Source organism: Poromitra crassiceps (genome assembly GCF_964638095.1).
Source record: "Poromitra crassiceps genome assembly, chromosome: 29".
In the NCBI taxonomy this organism is placed as follows: domain Eukaryota; kingdom Metazoa; phylum Chordata; class Actinopteri; order Beryciformes; family Melamphaidae; genus Poromitra; species Poromitra crassiceps.
The window spans coordinates 7,050,836-7,073,335 of record NC_139641.1 but is presented as its reverse complement, the minus strand read 5'-3'; the positions used below and the strand labels follow the sequence as shown (position 1 = coordinate 7,073,335).

The 22,500-nt window shown below is 43.7% G+C and overlaps 1 protein-coding gene across 1 annotated transcript in view; it reads right to left on the bottom strand.

Moving 5' to 3' along the window:
* The window catches only part of LOC310799946 (calcium-transporting ATPase type 2C member 1-like), a 159,948-nt gene that overhangs the window by 54,822 nt on the left and 82,626 nt on the right, over positions 1-22,500 (bottom strand). The window contains exons 4-10 of the mRNA XM_083662555.1: positions 22,167-22,256; positions 18,618-18,653; positions 17,387-17,448; positions 14,652-14,760; positions 11,952-12,107; positions 6,645-6,713; positions 4,200-4,275 (exon numbers count right to left, since the gene is read on the bottom strand). Coding sequence (XP_083518681.1) covers positions 4,200-4,275; positions 6,645-6,713; positions 11,952-12,107; positions 14,652-14,760; positions 17,387-17,448; positions 18,618-18,653; positions 22,167-22,256 — 598 coding nt within the window. The remainder of the gene's footprint in view (positions 1-4,199; positions 4,276-6,644; positions 6,714-11,951; positions 12,108-14,651; positions 14,761-17,386; positions 17,449-18,617; positions 18,654-22,166; positions 22,257-22,500) is intronic.

Below are 22,500 nucleotides of genomic sequence, written 5' to 3'. Positions count from 1 at the left end.
AGCTCCACCCCTCCACCAAAGCCCAGACACACTGTGTGTAGTTTCAGCTCCACCCCTCAACCAAAGCCCAGACACACTGTGTGTAGTTTCAGCTCCACCCCTCCACCAAAGCCCAGACACACTGTGTGTAGTTTCAGCTCCACCCCTCCACCAAAGCCCAAACACGCTGTGTGTAGTTTCAGCTCCACCCCTCAACCAAAGCCCAGACACACTGTGTGTAGTTTCAGCTCCACCCCTCCACCAAAGCGTGTGTAGTTTCAGCTCCACCCCTCCACCAAAGCCCAGACACGCTGTGTGTAGTTTCAGCTCCACCCCTCCACCAAAGCCCAGACACGCTGTGTGTAGTTTCAGCTCCACCCCTCCACCAAAGCCCAGACACGCTGTGTGTAGTTTCAGCTCCACCCCTCCACCAAAGCCCAGACACGCTGTGTGTAGTTCAGCTCCACCCCTCCACCAAAGCCCAGACACGCTGTGTGTAGTTTCAGCTCCACCCCTCCACCAAAGCCCAGACACGCTGTGTGTAGTTTCAGCTCCACCCCTCCACCAAAGCCCAGACACGCTGTGTGTAGTTTCAGCTCCACCCCTCCACCAAAGCCCAGACACGCTGTGTGTAGTTTCAGCTCCACCCCTCAACCAAAGCCCAGACACGCTGTGTGTAGTTTCAGCTCCACCCCTCCACCAAAGCCCAAACACGCTGTGTGTAGTTTCAGCTCCACCCCTCCACCAAAGCCCAGACACGCTGTGTGTAGTTTCAGCTCCACCCCTCCACCAAAGCCCAAACACACTGTGTGTAGTTTCAGCTCCACCCCTCCACCAAAGCCCAGACACGCTGTGTGTAGTTTCAGCTCCACCCCTCCACCAAAGCCCAGACACACTGTGTGTAGTTTCAGCTCCACCCCTCCACCAAAGCCCAGACACACTGTGTGTAGTTTCAGCTCCACCCCTCCACCAAAGCCCAGACACACTGTGTGTAGTTTCAGCTCCACCCCTCCACCAAAGCCCAGACATGCTGTGTGTAGTTTCAGCTCCACCCCTCCACCAAAGCCCAGACACACTGTGTGTAGTTTCAGCTCCACCCCTCCACCAAAGCCCAGACACGCTGTGTGTAGTTTCAGATCCACCCCTCCACCAAAGCCCAGACACACTGTGTGTAGTTTCAGCTCCACCCCTCCACCAAAGCCCAGACACGCTGTGTGTAGTTTCAGCTCCACCCCTCCACCAAAGCCCAGACACGCTGTGTGTAGTTTCAGATCCACCCCTCCACCAAAGCCCAAACACGCTGTGTGTAGTTTCAGATCCACCCCTCCACCAAAGCCCAGACACGCTGTGTGTAGTTTCAGCTCCACCCCTCCACCAAAGCCCAAACACGCTGTGTGTAGTTTCAGATCCACCCCTCCACCAAAGCCCAAACACGCTGTGTGTAGTTTCAGATCCACCCCTCCACCAAAGCCCAGACACGCTGTGTGTAGTTTCAGCTCCACCCCTCCACCAAAGCCCAGACACGCTGTGTGTAGTTTCAGCTCCACCCCTCCACCAAAGCCCAAACACGCTGTGTGTAGTTTCAGCTCCACCCCTCCACCACAGCCCAGACACGCTGTGTGTAGTTTCAGCTGGAGTCGCTATGTTAGCAGTATTAAAGCAGAAAGACATAGGGACAGAGTGTAGCTAATATGCTAATGAATGCGAGTCCTCGTGAGTCCAGAGTGGTAGCGAGTAAGTTGGTTAAAGTCACTCCTCCAGTATAAAGGCCCGTTAATCAGCTCCGCCGCAGGGAGCTAGCTCTCTTGGTGCAGTGGTTAGCGGGGAGCTAGCTCTCTTGGTGCAGTGGTTAGCAGGGAGCTAGCTCTCTTGGTGCAGTGGTTAGCAGGGAGCTAGCTCTCTTGGTGCAGTGGTTAGCAGGGAGCTAGCTCTCTTGGTGCAGTGGTTAGCAGGGAGCTAGCTCTCTTGGTGCAGTGGTTAGCAGGGAGCTAGCTCTCTTGGTGCAGTGGTTAGCAGGGAGCTAGCTCTCTTGGTGCAGTGGTTAGCAGGGAGCTAGCTCTCTTGGTGCAGTGGTTAGCAGGGAGCTAGCTCTCTTGGTGCAGTGGTTAGCAGGGAGCTAGCTCTCTTGGTGCAGTGGTTAGCAGGGAGCTAGCTCTCTTGGTGCAGTGGTTAGCAGGGAGCTTAGCTCTCTTGGTGCAGTGGTTAGCAGGGAGCTAGCTCTCTTGGTGTAGTGGGGGAGCGTACCTATGTTCCCCGGGTCCCATATTCCCCGGGTCCTATGTTCCCCGTTTTTGTGGGACCGGGGAACATAAAACCCTTCCTAACCTCCCCCAGACCCTAACCCAAAACCTAACCTCTCCCACCCCTCACGCCTAAACCTAAGGTCGGCATTGCGGGTGGTCGGCATAGCGGATAGACACCCCAAATGTTACGGAGAGTGTTAAAAACGGGGAACAGAGGACCCGGGGAACATAGGACCCGGGGAACATAGGGATGACCCCTGTAGTGGTTAGCGTGTTTGGAAGCCGGCGGTTCGAATCCAGCCCTGGGCAAGCCCTTAACATGGGTTGCTGCAACTACCATCAACTAATCAAGGCCTTGCTTAAAACCCACCTTTTCGCTCTAGATGATCACCGAGTTACTTTGCTGTTGTGTTGTGCGTCTGAGGTGTACTTATGTTCTCTGTCTGTCCGTCTGCCTGGTTCCCTGTCTCCATTGTCCTGTCTATTCATTTCTTTTATTTCTTTATTTTTTCCCTCGGGCTGCGCCCCGGACCAATGTAAAAGTTGGCTGAGGGGCGCAATATAAATGAAAATATCATATCATATCATCATATCATCATAGCAATATTGAACAATGTTATCGCACATCGCATATTTCTCTCATATAGTGCAGGCCTACTTTGTAGTGTCATGCCTGATCTTCCAGCTGCTTCATGGGCAATCTGGACATCCAGAGTCTATCAGTCTGGGGCCGGTTGCACCAACTGGTCTTACACTGGTCTTAAGCTAAGTTGGTCGTAACTTTACGACCTAACAGCTACGCCGGTTGCACCAAGACGACTTAAGCCTTATTTTCACTAAGACCAGGCGTAACTCCTACGCCTCGTCAGGAGGAGGCGTAGCAGAGATCTCCGCGGAGACCTTTTTGACCGTCATCGTCGTAACACCGCCAGTTCGCCGTCTTTGAAAGCACAACGTTAGATTATAACTAACTAGTTGTGTGGCTTAGCCTTCCCAAATGTTGCCGTTACTTTTTTAGAATGTAATACATAGAATTGGGAACGTTACATTCAATTTCATTCAGACTCCCTGACACTAATCGCCGCCGCCATTTTCCCCCGGGGCTTCCACAGGAGGAGGGGGGTGGGAGGAGGGAGGGTGTAATGACGCACATACAGTAGTGGGTGACGGCGCGAGGCACATGTGGGCCAATCAGAGGGCATTCCCCGACAATTCACATGAACGCGCATTGCTACGACCAGCGTAGTTAAGACCAGAGTAAGCCGTGTTGGTGCAACAGGCGTAAATCCACTCTAAAGACTGGTCTTAACTAAGACCGACGTAGGAGTTACGACCAGGCATAGTTAAGACCAGTTGGTGCAACCGGCCCCTGATGACTAATAAGTAGGGGTGTCACGATACACTCAGTTCACGATACACGATATTGGGTCCACGATAACGATACGATATTTTAACAATATTTTTTTGCGATCGATTTGTAAGTCGAGGGGGCGTCCTCCACGCTAATTTGAGTCATTTCACCATTTTCATCCTCCCGTGTGTCTGTGACGTCCCTCGTCTGTTCAAACAAAGCAATGAAAAGGAGAGCCAGCGTGCAATCAGTGTTCCACCGTGTTCAGCTTCTTTTTCTCACGATATGAGATCTCATCTCAACGATACGCATTGTCACGTTTTGATATCGCGATATATCGTGGGACGATATATTGTGACATCCCTACTAATAATATATTTCTGGGTTTCCGCTGTTGAGCAGACGTCCGCGCCGAGACTTCCTCTTCCTTCTGTCATTGTTTACTGACGTGAGAACGGAGTTGGAGCGGATTGCTTGTAGGTGTTTTTACGGTCTTGGGGCGGACATATCCGCTCAACACAGAGTTGTATTAGTCGCAGAATGATCGACTCTGGGTTTCCAGATTGCTTGACGTCTGGCTGTGTGCTTGAGTCTGTATCAGTGAGTGGAAATGTCTCATACTCTACCTATGATGCCGAAGGAATAGAGAGAGAGCTGCTTCCCCAGCAGGTCCATACTCTTCTGTAAGGGAGTTTTAGGAGCCTGAGAACAACAAGCAAACAAAGGACACACAGGTTTTACTTAGAACATCTAAATGTCTTCAAAGTGCCTGACTAATATGTTCAGACTGTGAGCAACACCATAACCAAGTCAGACTCAATACGACCAGTTGATGTCCATGCTTAACAAGCTTGTTTCCACTGTCAACAGTCAATCAGATTTCAGCGCTGGCCGTTTTATGAACTTTTGTGATTTAGTTTCATGAACAATAATTCTGCATGGAGAGAGCACAATGTAGGATTCCAGGCGTTCATAGCGTCGCAGTTTCTCTACATCGTTTGTGTGAAATTCACATAAATTATGTGTGAATGATGACAGGAAGCAACATCTCAGAAAGTGGGAAGCTCTGAGGGAGTTTTATTCTTCTTCTTTGTATTACTGCAGCCTAAGGGCCTGTGTCCATCTAGCGTCTTTTCACCAGGTCCAGCGTCTTTTTTCAGTTGTTTCCAATGGGGGGGAGAGCGTATGCGGGCGCACACGGACGTCTAGAGAAAGTGCGCTGCGCCCAGCGTCTATTTTCAGAGCGCTCTGGCGTTTTTGTGCGCCCGACTCCCAGCGCTTCCAGCTGAAAATATTTTAACTTTTCAGAAAGACGCTGGTGTCGGGTGCTCCTTTTCTGGCAACTTAATCATGGAGAAACTATCGCAACAGAGACAGAAAGGCTCAATTGTGGGAGCAGATTGGCTAGACACTTGATATTTCTGGTGAGAGTTGAGCTAAATCACTGTATGTGTGTTGTTTGCTAATGTTAGCTGTCAGCTATCAAGCTACTACCGCACTGAACTAACGTTAGTTTCAGACTGCTTCCTTCAGGCCCGCCGCACCCCATTACGCAGAGTACGCAGACTGTGTAGGGCATCATGTGACTGAGGGCACCAAAAAAAAAAAAAAAAAAAAAAAAAAAAAAAAAAAATTTGGTGCCCTCAGTCAGGCCACTCACTGAACAGCAGGCCAGGCGCCGCCTATTGGTTTACTAGTGGTTTTATTACTTTATTCAGGGTTAAAGTGGGTGCATCTCATTGTAAAATTGGACTCGGCCCAAATTGGGCTTCAAACGGCCCAAATTGGGCTTCAAACGGCCCAAATCTGGCTTCAACCGGCCCAAATCTGGCTTCAACTGGCTCAAATCTGGCTTCAAACGACCCAAATCGGGCTTCAAATGGCCCAAATCTGGCTTCAAACGGCCCAAATTGGGCTTCAAACAGCCCAAATTTTTTGCCGCCGCCCTTCGGACGCCGGCACGCATGTCGGCCCGTATCGGCCTGGCCTGCTTGGTATCTAATGCCCGGCCTGAATTATGATCCCAGTCCGTCCCTGCTTGCATGTACAGTTTAACAATCGCTTGTTTGCTGACATGTACAGTAATTCTAACAATTGTTTGTTTGCCACATGTAATGTAATGTGAGATACACTAGTATCGTTCATAATGAATGATTATGCAGTCTTTCGTTTGACAGTTATTGAAAGTTTTGCGGGGCGGGGGGGGGGGGGGCACCACAAAACAATTACGCTTAGGGCACCCAAATGGCCAGCAGCGGCACTGGCTTCCTTGTTATATTGTGCGCTGGGATCAGCGCTCCCCAGCGTACTTCCAGCGTTTAACAGTCGGAAAAAGACACTAGGTGGACACAGGCCCTAATGTTGGAGCTCCTCTACCAGCGTTGCCTTCAGCTGACTTTTGAATGGATTCACCAGAAAACAATTCAACTGAACTTCAGTGAGGGCCGCGAACCATCATCAGCCACCGAGAATTGAACCTCTGCAAAAAAGTGATTCTGGGCGCAGCATCCTTCACTGCTAGTAAAGAACTCATTCCTTTGATGGCTGACAGCTGATGGCTGTAGTGGAGCAGGGTTATAAAAGGCGCCATCAATCTTGGCTACAGAGCTGATGCTAAATTGGCATACGGTTAGCGGTTAGCTGTTCTACAAAAACACAAATAACACAAAATCACTGTGAGAATATAATATGGAAATACATTGCATATTGTTCATGTTCACAACTCAATACAGAATGCAATCAGTCAGAACAGAGCAACACATGGACCAAGCTGCTCAACGTGTGAACAAGGACAGTAGAAAATAAATTCGAATAGTGTACAATTTGAATATCTTTTCTACTGTCCATTTTGAATGTTATTACCATTTGTCCAACTCAACAACTCATCTAAATTAAACCTCAAGGACAATAAAACAAATACCGCTAACTAACAACTGCACTCCACTTTAATGATCAGGGTCATCAGAATGCGCTCCACACTAGCTCCTATGCTAGTTAGCTTAGCGTCACACACACTGCAGAATTTATATTTTCCATGTTTCCTTTACCAGCAGACCAGAAACAAAGCGTACCTCCTCTGCTTGCATCATCTTGAACACTTCCCCAAACTCTGAGTTCTCTCCAGTTCCTATGACGATGCCCTGAGGGACACCAGAGAGCAGGGGATGAGACAGAAGTTTAACAGCTCAAACAAAACAAACAAAAAGTCAAATATGTACATAGAGAAGAACAAATAGTTCTCTCACAGAACTTCTAGTTTCACACGTTTTCTCCATAACTGTGAGCCTATAGGCAGTAGGGCTGTTGAAACTAATTTTGGTATTTGAATATAATTCAATTAGCATAAATATTCATAAAACTTGATTATAATTGTTTCTTTTACGTTTATATATATATATATATAGGATAGGATATATATATATATATATATATATATATATATATATATATATATATATATATATATATATATATATTGCTCGGCCGGAACTACCTGTTGTATAAACACATATATACACACTAGGGGTGTCACGATACACTCAGTTCACGATACGATACGTATCACGATACTGGGTTCACGATAACGATACGATACGATACGATTTTAACAATATTTTTTTAAACTTGAATAATGACAATATATGACTGGAAAAGTAGTATTTTATTTGAAATGCACAAATACAAAACATGCAGTTGTGGGAAATTGTTATTACAATAACAACTAGAAAAAACATGAGATTGGAGATAAGGCTTATCTTGAAATAGAATGAGTTACACCGTCACTTAGATTTACTTTGAACTAAAAGGTTTCTCAGCAGTATAAATTCTCATTATGCATCTTCAGTTTTTCTTCAAACTCAAACAACAAGACTTTTCTTAGTCTATTTTTTATGCATCTTCAGTTTTTCCTGTCAAGTAAACAGTTTTGCCAGAAACTCAATTGAATGGTTTCTCTCCTGTATAACTTCTCATGTGTCTCTTCAGAGACTTGTTCAACTGAACTACTTTCCACACATTGAACTTCAACAAACAAAGACGTTTCTTTGTCTACTTTTGGAAAAAAAAAAAAAAAAAAAAAAAAGGTTTTTTTTTTTTTTTTTTTTTTTCACGATATGAGATTTCATCTCAACGATACATATCGTGACGTTTTACTATCGCGAAATTTCGTGGGACGATATATTGTGACACCCCTAATACACACACATATATATACACACACACATACATATACACACACATATATATATATACAACAGTTAGTTCCGGCCGGGCAATTTGATTGGACAAGAGGGATCCTACCAGTGCCAATATTTCATGATAATGCACTGGCGCTTCACTGTGTGTAGATCACTCCGCTTCACAGCTGCTCTAATCAACAAAACGCTTCACAGCTGTAGAGTAGACAGTAGTAAAGTAGACAGTCTGCAGTTAATTAGGCTGATTAGGCTATATTTTCGGCAAAGTAGAAAGCTGAGGGAACTATTTTTGTTGGCGGAGGAATAAATAGAGAAATCATAAATTTTCTCAGCTTTTTGTCATTTTTTAATCAGCTTTGTTTAATAGAACTGTTGTATAAAAGCAATATCACACTCGAGGTCATGCGGTTGTTGTCTAATATCGGCACTGCTGTGATTATCTTATTATCTTATGTTCGACCGAATCACAGCAGTGCCGATATTAGCCAACAACCGCACTCCCTCTCGTGTGATATTGCTTATATATATATATATATATATATATATATATATATATATATATATATATATATACTGTATATATATACGGTATATATATACGGGGCACATCTTGTCCGTCTCGCCTTGGCCAACCAGCGTGTAAAAACAAATCATTTTGTCACATGTGGTGAATGATTAAAGTTTTCTGAGTCTGGATCTGGATATAGGTGAGCTCGCAATGCATTAAGGATGCTTCTCTCCCCTCTCCCTCTTTTCACACGTGCTCGTACGCGTGGTTTGCACCTCAACTCGGGAGTATTGGGCTTGAGGGGGAGATGTTTAGTGGAGCATACGAATAATCGTTGTTATTATCAAGGTCGACTTTTATTATTGAAAGTCGAAATTCTGAGAATTTTTTTTTTATTATTATTATATATTTTTTTGTGTGAGTGAAATGTTGCATTGTCTCCCCTGATTCTAAGTATAGTCGAATCGCTTGGTTTGAGCAAGTAAAACAATTTTTATAAGCATTTTAAGCAAGGTTTATGGAAAAATGAATGGCGGATGAAATCCCATGAAGAGGGAGAGGGGGTGACTTTGGCACCCCTTTGGCACTCAGACCTGAGCCTACTAAATATTTAATGAACCACTCATGATTGTCAAAACTGTTTTTTATTTTCGAAAATGTCAATGTCATGTAACATGTTCTTTACTTCAGTGGTGCAATGCTTGTTTGAGCTAAAAAATCCACAGCAGAAGCTTTTTCTATTAATTAATAAAGCCTTAGACTTAGAATCAGGGGAGACAATGCAACATTTCACTCACAAAAAAATAATAATAATAACATTTAAAAAAAATATATATATATATTTTTATTTTCGAATTTCGATTAAAAGTCGACTTTGGCCAGCGAATTTCGAATAGCGTTTTTGCTAGAAATGCCCATCCCTTGAGCATACCTCCCCCAAACTCTGTTATTTCCTACAGTCTTTTACTTGCTGCCCTCAGGCCTCTGGTGGGATAAAATCTATCTCCTTGATCAGCAAACAATACGGTCGTTCTCAATTGTTTGAGAGAGAGAAAAGACCAGCCACATGCAGCCAAGAGTTTCCTGGCAACTGGTCGGGAAAGGTTTCACTGCCCGGCTGCTTTCCTCCGCTACAGCCTACTACGATCCTGACTGAACGTTGCACAGGCATATAATGATAAGGAAATATGCAACCCCCCGCTGATGCTCATTTGCTCATAGAGGCAGTATTTCATAGCCAGTTTAAAAGTTCCGTGTAGGGATTTAATTGTAACGTTACTTACAAACATTATGTCAGATTGTTTTTAATAGCCTGCATTCATGGGATGGCATACTGTAACAGCGCCAAAGTCACATCCTCTTCTGCGTTCAGCATACAAACCAAGGGATTTCATCCGCCATTAATTTTTCCATCTATATTTCGTAAAATGCTTATAAAAATACTAGTTTTACTTGGTCAAACCAAGCGATTCAACCATGTTTAGAATCAGGAGAGACATAACATTTCACCTGGACTGAAACAAAATTGTACTTTTTTATCGCTTAAATTTTTATTAATTTTAAATTAATTTAAAAAATCTAATAAAAATTGCATATTAAAATAATGAAGCCACTGAAAATCAAATTGGATTATAGAGGAAGATTGACAGCCCTAATAGGCGGAGAGTTGAGCAGAGAGATAAATAAGAGACATGTGGGTACTAAACTATTCTTTATTTTTAAGGCCTTAAAATCAGACAAGTTCAGACTTTTAAAGCACTGTTGGACAGTCTCCTGTTCACAATATGTCTTCCGTAAAAAAAAAGGCCACGAGTACATGCCAGGATTGGCCAATGCCAAAGCCAGTCCCCAGAATTGTCAAATCAAATCATCGACACGCTATTATGGTCCCGCCTCTCAACCGTGTCATCTCAGACAAGATTTGTTTTCAGACTCAAACATCTCCGACCCACACGCTACTTGCAGTCCTTTTGACTTTAAGGTCATCAGAACATGCGGTTTACATGGCAGTGTCTTAATATTAATATTGTCATAATGGTAGGGGTGCACCGATCACGTTTTTTGCCACCGATCACCGATTGCCGATCACCTATGAGAAATATCTGCCCAACCGATCATCGACCGATCACCGATTACCGATTACCGATCACCGATATATATATATATATATTTATTTATTTATTTTGTAAGCAGCTATAGCAGTCTATTATAGAACAGTTTCCATTTTACATATAGGCCTACAATTCATGCATCAAATTGAAAGTGCAGCACATTTTCTTTTTTTTTCCTACATCAATATTTTATATTTTGTAGGCTAAAGGAAACCGCCAACATGATTTTTTGTGTGTGAGATAATTGGAGCACAAGACTGTGTTGAACTAAATGGCTAGTAGTTCAGTCCAGTTCCCTCAGTTCAGTTTATAAAAGAACAAAACTCATTCCACTTCGGGATTTCCATGTTACCAGTTCAATGCAGTTCAGTTCACTCAACAAAAATACTCAATTTTCCGGGATTTCCCTGTTACACAAGAAAAATAACTTCGACCCAAGTTAACTATTTTATCGATTAAGCTAAAGCGGCTAAAGCTAACCGGAGCTATTAACGTTAGGAGGATACACGCAAATATGGATCAAACACGGACTTAACAGCATGCAAATGCCTCAGTAGGCGGGAGGACTGGAGGTAACTTCTCTCTGCTGAGTCTGCTCATCACCAGCTGATGTGTGTGATTCAAAGACGCAAGGGGTGTGTTGACAGTCTGGTGTGGTGTGTGGACAAAAAATGTGCCTCGCGACCTGCTTGGAGCACTGTGCCACTACGCTCTATCAGCCACTACTGTAAAACACCCTCCCTCCTCCCACCCTCCCTCGCTCCGGGGGAAAAATGTCGGCGATTGAGCCAGAAACACAGTCTGAATGAAATTGAATGTAACGTTCCCAATTCTATGTATTACATTCTAAAAACTTAACGGCAACATTTTGGAAGGCTAAGCCACACAACTAGCTCGTTGTAATGTAACATCATGCTTCAAAAGATGGAGAACTGGCTGTGTTACGACGATGAGGATGCAAAACATGTAATTTGCATGTTTCGTTCCACCCATGTTTCGTCCGCGCTGCCAAATTCAATGGAATGAAACGAATCTTGTAGCCTTGGACGTAGTGAAGTGTTTTTGATTGATTTGTTCATCGGACTCAAAACGGTCTCCGCTGATAAGACACGGAGATCTCTGTTACAGGCAGGCGCTACGCCTCCTCCTGACCAGTTTTAAACATTAAAACACCTGTGGCGGCTTATATATGTAACAATCATTCAATTTAGCTGCTGCGGCTTATATTCAGGTGCGCCTTATAGTACAAAGCAAAGCGTGTGCTTTGCAACACAATGATATAAACGTTAGAGCACAATATGAAAGTTAAACGATGGACATTGAAGACATGAAAATGGGCTGCCTCATGTTTCTCACGTGCAGCATGATCGGCTATGCGATCGGCAACATTAAAGGAATATCGGAAACAGCAGATCACATATTTGAGGTCCAAATCGGCCGATACAGATTGCGTGCCGATCGATCGGTGCACCCCTACATAATGGGGTTAATATCAGAATATTGCAGTCTGTGTAAACATAGTGACTGATACAGTGTTTTGGGTGGTGTGTTAGGGTGCAGTACCTTGGCCTTGCCACAGCGCACTAGTGTCCCCATGAAGGCCAGGTTGCTGCGGGAGGCGATGTCTCCGTGGGGGGCAGCCGGCTGGGGGGAGGTGGACTTGGAGCTGGGGGTCGTCTCCCCCGTCAGACTGGACTCATCCACAAACAGGTCCGTGGCCTGGGGTGGGGAGGTCAGAGGTCAAGGGTCAGCTACAGAGAGCGCCGCCTGCAGCTAGGAGGGACTCACTGGCTCGTTTAGGACAGTGGGACCTTTTCACTTGATTCTTTGAAGACCCCTGAAGTCATGTTTTAATCAAAGCAAATCCGATATACACGAATCCGCCGGCCAATTTGTGTAGTGCACAACTAGTGGCGCCGCCATTACTGCGGTGGCAGGTAGACTGTGCTGCTGGCTGTTGCAGACTGCAGTAACGCTATGCCAAATGAATGACAGCGTCATGAGCTGGATTGATAACGTGAGACAGTAGCCCCCAGTTACTGATGAAGGTACGACCTTATTATGGATGGGGATAGTAATTATTCAAATTGTAAATAGTGGAAAGAAGACCACTTAACGAGCCGCATTTCAAGTGACGTTTATTGTGTAAACATGCTAATGTTAACGTTACTGTAACTAGCTAGCTAGCATAAACAATCAAGATAAAAAAAAAATATATATGAATGTGTTTTTTATAGGTATTCAAGAGTATGTTATTAATCGCCTGGCTTGTGATGAGCAACAGAATGCCAACTACAGGTCTCTCATAGAGGGTCAAAATGACCTGAGCTCGGGATGGATTGGTCCAAATATAGCACACTACCAGATGATGAACACATCATTCTGAAGGGACCTGTCCGTTATTCACAGTCCATCAACAACCATCATAATGTTGACATAAGCCATGTCATAATCACTGTTAGCTTAGGCTAGGCAGCTGCATGCTACTCATTATGAGGTGAACCAACGTTAGATTTACGACTGTTATTGGGAACAAAGTCCTTTCTGTTAATATTCTTGATCCACCTCTGGCGAACAGCTCGGTCCTCTGTAGCCCCGTTTGGTACTCCTTCTGCTAGCTATGCTAATGCTAGCTACCCAGAAAGAGTCCAGTGTGCCTACATAGACGTGCATGCGACTTTGGCTCCCAAGCTGTCTAAATCAGTGATACAGACGTATTTACAAAGTGCCACAGAAACATCTCAAAGCCACATACTTGAGAAGAAGGGTTCATAGCTTCTCGATGTCGGGGTTAGAAAGCTCAACGCTGCTCATAAATACCTCTTTTCATCTGAAGACTGTGCTGGTGATATTATTATTATATATCTAATATCTATATCTACAGTATATCTATATATATCTATATACCGTAATTCTTCCAATAAGCGCCGGTACTCTAATTGCCGCCGGGTCTTCCATTTCCCGCCGGGTCCAAATTGATTTAGCATAATAAGCGCCTGACTCATTTTGCCGCCGGGGCCGGAAATGGAATATTTTTTTGGTTACCGTTGTGATTGTTGTTTTTGTCGTCACGAACCAAGCCGCGAGCTACCGAACACACCCGAAGCACGAGAGAGCAAGAAACGGTAATGACGTTGTTTTGGAGGAAGTCAGGCGGAAGTTTCTCCTCCTGTCAGACAGTTTTATATTTTATTTATACATGCTGTAACCGACATGTTTCAAGTATGCATACCGCATTGTTTAATGCTAGGGATTCCTGCAGGCAACGTGCTGAGACGCTGTCTAATTAGGAGCAGTGGGCAACTTACGCTAACGTAGCTCAGTTGTGCCTTGTAAAAGTGCATTTCTCTCAGCGGAACAGCGATCATAAATGCAGTATGGATTGTACCCATTGTACTGGACATGTGTTGGAAACTTGGCGTCTACCTACTATTTGGTAAGTCTCCTTGTTTTGTCTAACGCTAGTGCTGCAGTGCTGATGTTTGGTTGGCGTTAGCTTGGTAGCTAGCTACGTTAGCGTGCCTTCTGCTTTGCTGGGAGTGTCTGGCAGGCGAGACTGGTGGCTTGGCTGTGACTTCTTTCCAATGAGACACAAACGGCTGAATGTGTGAGCAGTATAGGCTAATGTTGCTTGTTTGGAATGTGGTGTGGCTGCTTGGCAGAGGAAGAGGAGGAGAGCAATGAACTGATACAGTAGTTGGATGATGATGGCGATGAAGACGAGGGCTATCGGTTGTTTTCGTTCATTCCAGTCCGTTGTGCAATGCTGGGCGTGTTCGGGACTGCCTGTGCCTACCCTCTTGTGTGTACTAAGTACTATCTCACTGGTTTAAATAAGCAATTTGATACTTTCCATTTTTGCTGAGCAGGCATTTCTGTTCAAAAAATAATAATCGCCTGGCTCAATTATGGCCAAATGGAAATAACCGCCTGACTCTAATTGCCGCCGGGTCTTCCTTTTACCGCCGGGTCCAAATTGATTTAGCATAATAAGCGCCCGGGCCCTTATTGGCAGTTTTACGGTATATATATATACTGTATATACACAGTATATATATATATATATACGGTATATATATATATATATAATCACAATATTTCACTACATTTGACAAATACTAAAAAAGATGATCTATTAGTAGGCATAGACTTCTAATCTCGTTCCCTCTCTGTAAATCACTACCTCTGTGTGTGTGTGTGTGTGTGTGTGTGTGTGTGTGTGTGTGTGCGTGTGTGTGTGTGCGTGCGGGCGTGTGTGTTTACCTCAAAGAGGCGGAGGTCTGCTGGGACTCTCTCTCCCACCGACAGACAGACGGTGTCCCCAGGGACCAGCTCCCGGGCCAAGAGGTGCTCCAACGTCCCCTCCCTGATACTGTGTGTGCGCGTGCATGTGTGCGCGTGCATGTGTGTGTGTGTGTGTGTGTGTGTGTGTGCATGTGCGTGCATGTGTGTGTGTGTGTGTGTGTGTGTGTGTGCATGTGTGTGTGTGTGAGGGGGGGAGGGAGAAGGAGGGAGGAAGTAGAGAGAAGAAGCAGACAGAAAAAGCATTGAATCAATAAGTGTGTCTGATCAGCTGATGGATCAGCATGGCTTCCTGGGGCTAATAAACACGAATGAATGAATGAATTTATTTGGTGATAGGATCAAAAGAACAAAGAAGAGGACAAGCACCAAATATCAAACATAAGTTAAGAACAAACATCACAGGAAATCACAGAGGATAAAAACACAATAAAGCCCTAGGGCTTATTTCCATTGTGGTCCCCATATGTAATTAAAAACAAATTGTTTAATAACAAAACATAGAACACTGGTTAAAACAGAAATACGATGCAGCAGCAGTGTGTGAGGCGAGTGCAGTTCCATTAACTTGCATTAAAATAAATTAATACAAGATTAAAAGAAGCATAGCATCAGGGGGGGTGAACAAATCAGTTAAAAACAGATTAAAAGAAGCATAGCATCAGGGGGGTGAACAGAACAAATCAGTTAAAAACAGATTAAAAGAAACATAGCATCAGGGGGGGTGAACAAATCAGTTAAAAACAGATTAAAAGAAGCATAGCATCAGGGGGGGTGAACAGAACAAATCAGTTAAAAACAGATTAAAAGAAGCATAGCATCAGGGGGGTGAACAGAACAAATCAGTTAAAACAGATTAAAAGAAGCATAGCATCAGGGGGGTGAACAGAACAAATCAGTTAAAAACAGATTAAAAGAAACATAGCATCAGGGGGGTGAACAGAACAAATCAGTTAAAAACAGATTAAAAGAAACATAGCATCAGGGGGGTGAACAGAACAAATCAGTTAAAAACAGATTAAAAGAAGCATAGCATCAGGGGGGTGAACAGAACAAATCAGTTAAAAACAGATTAAAAGAAGCATAGCATCAGGGGGGTGAACAGAACAAATCAGTTAAAAAACAGATTAAAAGAAGCATAGCATCAGGGGGGGTGAACAGAACAAATCAGTTAAAAACAGATTAAAAGAAACATAGCATCAGGGGGGTGAACAGAACAAATCAGTTAAAAACAGATTAAAAGAAGCATAGCATCAGGGGGTTGAACAGAACAAATCAGTTAAAAACAGATTAAAAGAAGCATAGCATCAGGGGGGGTGAACAGAACAAATCAGTTAAAAACAGATTAAAAGAAGCATAGCATCAGGGGGGTGAACAGAACAAATCAGTTAAAAACAGATTAAAAGAAGCATAGCATCAGGGGGGTGAACAGAACAAATCAGTTAAAAAACAGATTAAAAGAAGCATAGCATCAGGGGGGGTGAACAGAACAAATCAGTTAAAAACAGATTAAAAGAAACATAGCATCAGGGGGGTGAACAGAACAAATCAGTTAAAAACAGATTAAAAGAAACATAGCATCAGGGGGGTGAACAGAACAAATCAGTTAAAAACAGATTAAAAGAAGCATAGCATCAGGGGGGGTGAACAGAACAAATCAGTTAAAAACAGATTAAAAGAAGCATAGCATCAGGGGGGTGAACAGAACAAATCAGTTAAAAAACAGATTAAAAGAAGCATAGCATCAGGGGGGGTGAACAGAACAAATCAGTTAAAAACAGATTAAAAGAAACATAGCATCAGGGGGGGTGAACAAATCAGTTAAAAACAGATTAAAAGAAACATAGCATCAGGGGGGTGAACAGAACAAATCAGTTAAAAACAGATTAAAAGAAACATAGCATCAGGGGGGTGAACAGAACAAATCAGTTAAAAACAGATTAAAAGAAACATAGCATCAGGGGGGGTGAACAAATCAGTTAAAAACAGATTAAAAGAAACATAGCATCAGGGGGGTGAACAGAACAAATCAGTTAAAAACAGATTAAAAGAAACATAGCATCAGGGGGGTGAACAGAACAAATCAGTTAAAAACAGATTAAAAGAAACATAGCATCAGGGGGGTGAACAGAACAAATCAGTTAAAAACAGATTAAAAGAAGCATAGCATCAGGGGGGGTGAACAGAACAAATCAGTTAAAAACAGATTAAAAGAAGCATAGCATCAGGGGGGTGAACAGAACAAATCAGTTAAAAACAAACAAACAAACAATTAAAACAATTAAAGGTTAAACATAAGGTCGGGGAGGACGGCAATTCATTTTGGGACAAATTTGGGATGAAAGTTGGCAATGAAAATTAACCTGATGCATGTTTTGCGTAGCATAGATCTTATTAAACCTCCTTCATCACACACACACACACACACACACACACACACACACACACACACACACACACACAGTGTTGCAAACTTGGTGACTTTGTCACTAGATTAAAGGTTACTTTTCTAATGATATTGTAGAAAAACAAAGCTTTTGTATTTGCGACAGGCCACATTCCTTTGGGGACAGCTTAGATTCTATTTGGGAAGGGTTCCAGGAGGATGGTGAAGACAGGGAGTTCAGAACGCTGGCTGACTGAGCAGAGGAGCAGAAGAAGAGAGGAGGGGAGAGAGGGTGTACGGGTTTTCTCACCAGTGACATTCTGGAGGCACCAGCTTCCCCAGCTCTTCTAGAGACTTCTCTGACCGATACTCCTGCAGGCAGACAGACAGAGAGACAGACAGACAGACAGACAGACAGAGAGAGAGACAGACAGACAGAGAGACAGACAGACAGAGAGACAGACAGAGAGAGAGAGAGACAGACAGACAGAGAGACACAGAGATAGACAGAGACAGAGAGACAAAGACAGACAGACAGACAGACAGACAGAGAGAGAGACAGACAGAGAGACAGACAGACAGAGAGACAGACAGAGAGAGAGAGAGAGAGAGACAGACAGACAGAGAGACACAGAGATAGACAGAGAGAGACAGAGACAGAGAGACAAAGACAGACAGACAGACAGACCAACACACCGGGTCATTAGCCTGCTAAAAACCACCCTGATAACATGAGCTCACATCCTGTTAGGCTCTACGTATCAGTCTGGACTTGTAGCTGTCCACAGTGATTTCAGGGGGCGGGAGTAGGTGCCTTGACAGACAACTCCTTCAGCCAATCGGCAGAGCCAAATCCAATGCAAATCCAGTCAGACGAACAGTGACAACGGCTTTTTCCACTGAGAAACTCAGCTGGTGCATAACTCCTGTTCTGGTTTAACTGTTGTTATTAAGTCTATTTCTGCAATAACTGCATTGATGGTTGTGTTTACTCTGCTAACGTTAACATTACCGCTCGTTGCTTCGGGAGACGCCATTACTGTTTTGCGAGAGCCCTGATTGGCCCGGTTATGTCATCAACTATGACGCAGTCCCTGATTGGCCCGGTTATGTCATCAACTATGACGCAGTCCCTGATTGGCCCGGTTATGTCATCAACTATGACGCAGTCCCTGATTGGCCCGGGTCACAGGAAGTGGCTGTGTGGCGGCTGGACGTCCAGACTGATACGTGGAGGGAATCAGAATATGAGGTAGCGTTTTAACCAGACCACCAAATGATGTGTGCGAGAACAAAAACTAACTAACTAGCTAAATTCAGCAAATCTAAATTCAGCAATCTGAATTCAGCAATCTGAATTCAGCAATCTGAATGTACTGAAATGTTATTATTTGTTCATTAAACTTTTAATTGCAAGTGAAGACAGGGTGCGGGAGTTCTCCATTTCAAGCAATGTATCTCTAGAAATGCAGCAACACACACACACACACACACACACACACACACACACACACACACACACACACACACACAGGACTTACCTGGACAAAGGCAACTGTTACAACTATGATGATGGCCTGTTGAAAGAGAGACAGACAGGCAGGCAGTTGGTTAAGTTAAGTTTCAGTAAGCAGAAAGGATCTGTATCGACAATATTCACAGTAGCCATAACTACCATTGAGGACACCGAGGTCATGACTAGGGGTGTCAAAAATAATCGATTATAAGATGCATCGCGATGCGGACGTGCACGATTCTGCATCGATTCACAAATGTCAAAAATCGATTATTACATTATTTACATTTCCTGTGAAACGGAAGGTCAAATCGCGATGCCTTTAAAGGACTACATGTATTTTTTCACCCCCGAATCCAACGATGCCACCCACAAGTCTCTACGAGTACGGTTCGTCGGCTAGCAGCTAGCTTTAGCAACCTTTGCTTATCAAGTGTTGAACGCTCTGGTGGAATGGTGTCCAGCTCGTTATTTTGTGCCCTGTCACATCATCAAGGTTCTCCTTCTGGCACCATGATGGATGTCCAGTCAGGTGATATGTTTTGACTCGTTCTTTATTGCAACTTAACGTGAGTCAAGTCAGTGAAGCTTGTGCTTCTTCTTCTGCACACTCCGCTTTTACTGTGGCTTTCCTGCATTCTTGGAACCCTGACTGCCACCTGGTGGCTAACTCTTGTAACAGAGGGCAGCATTTGTATTTAATAAAATATAATGGAAGTACATGCATTTGTTTATTTTAATTATGGATCATAATACAATGCAATTCCAAATGCACTTTATTTTAAAAGTAGCCACACAGTGAGAAAAAAGAAAGTGAGAAAAAAGAAAGTGATTATGTATTGGGGAAAAAGAGCATCGATTTAAGATGCATCGAGATGCATCGATAATCGTTTTATAATCGAATCGTAGCCCTCTGAATCGTAATCGAATCGACTCGTGAGGCCAGTGAAGATTCACAGCCCTAGTCATGACCTCTGTATTTTATTTTGTATTTTTTAGAGAAATAGCCCCGGCCCCCAGATCTAGTCATCTGTCATTCACGTTTTAAAGTCCTCATAAATAACATGAAATGTGACACAGTTGATCCGAAATGCAACAATTTGCTTCCTCTCTGTGTGCTATATAAGGAAGAGACATCACTCTCATCGCAAAAAAAATGTCGGCAGAGAGCTTTGCTCGCGTCCGGGGGGCGCCTGCCTACCCAGCCACTGACCTCACCGCACGTCACTGCAACACCGTGAGTTTTGTGGTGGTGAAGTCCGATGAAAATATAACGCTAAACGGGACAGTGCTACAGTGTAGGAAGACGTGCAGGCTGCAATCGCCACTCACCTGGTTAAAGATATGGTGCTCTTGAAAACTGTGGAAAAGGAGTCTTAAATCCATGTTTCTGATGATCGACCAATAATCCACCAGGTTCAAAGTATTTCTCTAAAGTTGGCATCATCCAACAAACTGAGAAAAACAGCGTTCAAATTTTGATCTCAGAGGAACATAACTTCACGCTGACGGACATGTGGTCAAGTATGACCATTCATTTATTACACTATATCTCGCAGACGGTCATTTAATAAACAAAACAGCTCCTTCTTCTTCTTCTTCTTTAGTTATTGGTGGTTGACACACCAGCTTAGAGGTGCATTATCGCCACCAAGTGGACTGGAGTCGCACTGCAGTCATTTATCGCCTAAACTGGGAGGCACTGCTCAAAGTGCGACACCTAGTGGCAAAATTCGGTATACCAGTTAGATTCGGTGTGAAGAGCAATAGTGAACCGGTTTGAACATTTTCACATGGACCCATGCCTACTACCAGCTAAATGTCCCCAAAATCTGCACTGATGTGGGCAGACATGCTTTCATTTATTCTGCACCTACAGTCTGGAACTCACTTCAGAGCAACCTCAAACTGAAGGAACCTGTTCCACTTGGAACTTGTACAAATCTAATGAGAGGGAATTCCTTTCATACTTGCGCCTGTTTTTAATGAACGCTGTTAACTGCCTTTGCCTGTTTTACTGCATGTTTGTGCCTTGGTGTTTGTTCTAACGCTGTAACTATCTCTTTTATGCTGCTATCTTAGCCAGGCTTCCCTTGAAAAAGTGGTCTTTGTCTCTCAATGGGAACCGACCTGGTTAAATAAAGGTTAAATTAAAAAAAATGGAAAAAAATGAAAAATAAAATAAATCAGATTCACTATGTCAAACAAAGGAGTGTTTCAGAAGTTTTGACAACCTGTCATTAGTCTGAGTGAAAAATGGAAGTGAATCAGGTGAACTGTGTCAACATGGCAATTATGTGTAAGCTTGCCTCTTTCGGGGCGGCTTTAGCTCAGGAGGTAGAGCGGGTCGGCCAATGACGCAAGGGCTGGCGGTTCGATCCCCGCTCCCTCCCAGCTGCTGTCGTTGTGTCCTTGGGCAAGACACTTAACCCTCCTTGCTCCCGATGGTGTGTAGGCACCCTGCGTGGCAGCCTGCCGCCATCGGTGTATGAATGGGTGAATGTAGACTACCTACTGATTGTAAAACGCTTTGGATAAAAGCGCTATATAAATGCAGGCCATTTACCATTTTGGGGTACCACCAATCTTTTTCCTTTTATTCACATTGTTTTGTTCCTGGGTGTGTGTGTGTGTGTGTGTGTGTGTGTGTGTGTGTGTGTGTGTGTGTGTGTGTGTGTGTGTGTGTGTGTGTGTGTGTGTTGCTTGTGTTTGTTTGTTTTGATGTATTTCTAACCTGACTTATATACTTTTCAAACTTAATCATTAGTCCAGTAAAAATGTCACTTGACCTCACACTAATTGCAACAAAACCAAACTCAACTGATTTTGTATCCTCAAAATGTCCTCAATGAAGGAAAAAAAGTGTTAAGGAAATGTATGAAGGGAACATTTTGAAAATTACCTATATGGTGCTACCAAAAACGTTTATTTATTTATTTTTTAACATTTTCTTTTATTATTATTTTTATTTTCTCCTTGAAGCAAAAAACACATACATAAGTGATGAGATTTATGGCACATAAAAAAAAAGGGAAAAAAAGGCTTCCATAGGCTACCATCATATTTAGGTCATTTTCAAAACTTTCCCTTCATACATTTCCTTAACATTTTTTTTCCTTCATTGAGGACATATTGAGGATACAAAATCAGTTGAGTTTGGTTTTGTTGCAATTAGTGTGAGGTTGACCCACATATTTGCGTAAAATGCCTGGACTACATATGAGGGACTTTTCAAACAGAGTCTGTTTACAGTATTTGGTGCAACAAACAGGATATGGAAATTCACAAGAAAACAAACGATTGTGGGAAATGTATTTTCCATTATATTTACCCATATTGAAAGAAAACACTATTTTCATCTACGTTCATTGATCCCTACACGTGGAAATTAAACAGCTCTGTACAGCACATAACGATGCTGCCTGTATGATCGTTAAGTCATATTCTCCTGCTTCCTATTCAGGGTCACAGGGAGCTGGAGGCTGGTCCACAGGACCAGTGATGAGAGAGATGGAGGAGTGAAGCGTGAAGCTACTGTGTGTGTGTGTGTGTGTGTGTGTGTGTTGGGACGTACCACAGTGATGCTGATGGCGTCATCAAACTGGTGCATGAGAACACTGATGACCGCCGATGCCAACAGCAACAAGATGAGAGGGTCTTTGAACTGGAGAGAGAGAGGGAGAGGGTGGGAGAGAGACAGACAGAGAGAGAGAGAGGGTGGGAGAGACAGACAGAGAGAGAGGGAGAGAGAGGGTGGGAGAGAGAGAGACAGACAGAGAGAGGGTGGGAGAGAGACAGAGAGAGAGAGAGAGAGGGTGGGAGAGAGACAGAGAGAGAGAGAGAGAGGGAGGGTGGGAGAGAGACAGACAGAGAGAGAGAGAGAGGGTGGGAGAGAGACAGAGAGAGAT